Here is a 252-nt window from a genome sequence, read left to right on the forward strand (position 1 = left end):
TGATGATGATGATGATGATGATGATGATGATGATGATGATGATGATGATGATGATGATGATGATGATGATGATGATGACGGTGGTGATGATGATGATGATGATGATCAGGTGGCGAAGGCTCTGACACTGAAGCTGAATGAAGTGGACTTCTATGAATCTTTTATGGATGAACCCGTCACCATCCCAGACAAACCGTACACCGAGGACCAGCTGGTGGACTTTATCAACAAACACAAGAGGTGAGCGACCCT

At 44.0% G+C, this 252-nt stretch overlaps 1 protein-coding gene across 1 annotated transcript in view; it reads left to right on the forward strand.

Annotated features, from left to right (window-relative positions):
• Positions 1 to 252, forward strand: part of LOC108803958 (calsequestrin-2-like) — a gene marked incomplete at its 3' end in the record, with an annotated part of 11785 nt that overhangs the window by 258 nt on the left and 11275 nt on the right. The window contains exon 2 of the mRNA XM_018575738.1: positions 110 to 240. Coding sequence (XP_018431240.1) covers positions 110 to 240 — 131 coding nt within the window. The remainder of the gene's footprint in view (positions 1 to 109; positions 241 to 252) is intronic.

This window comes from Nanorana parkeri, unplaced genomic scaffold, assembly GCF_000935625.1.
Source record: "Nanorana parkeri isolate BGI_ZX_2015 unplaced genomic scaffold, ASM93562v1 scaffold4576, whole genome shotgun sequence".
Classification (NCBI taxonomy): domain Eukaryota; kingdom Metazoa; phylum Chordata; class Amphibia; order Anura; family Dicroglossidae; genus Nanorana; species Nanorana parkeri.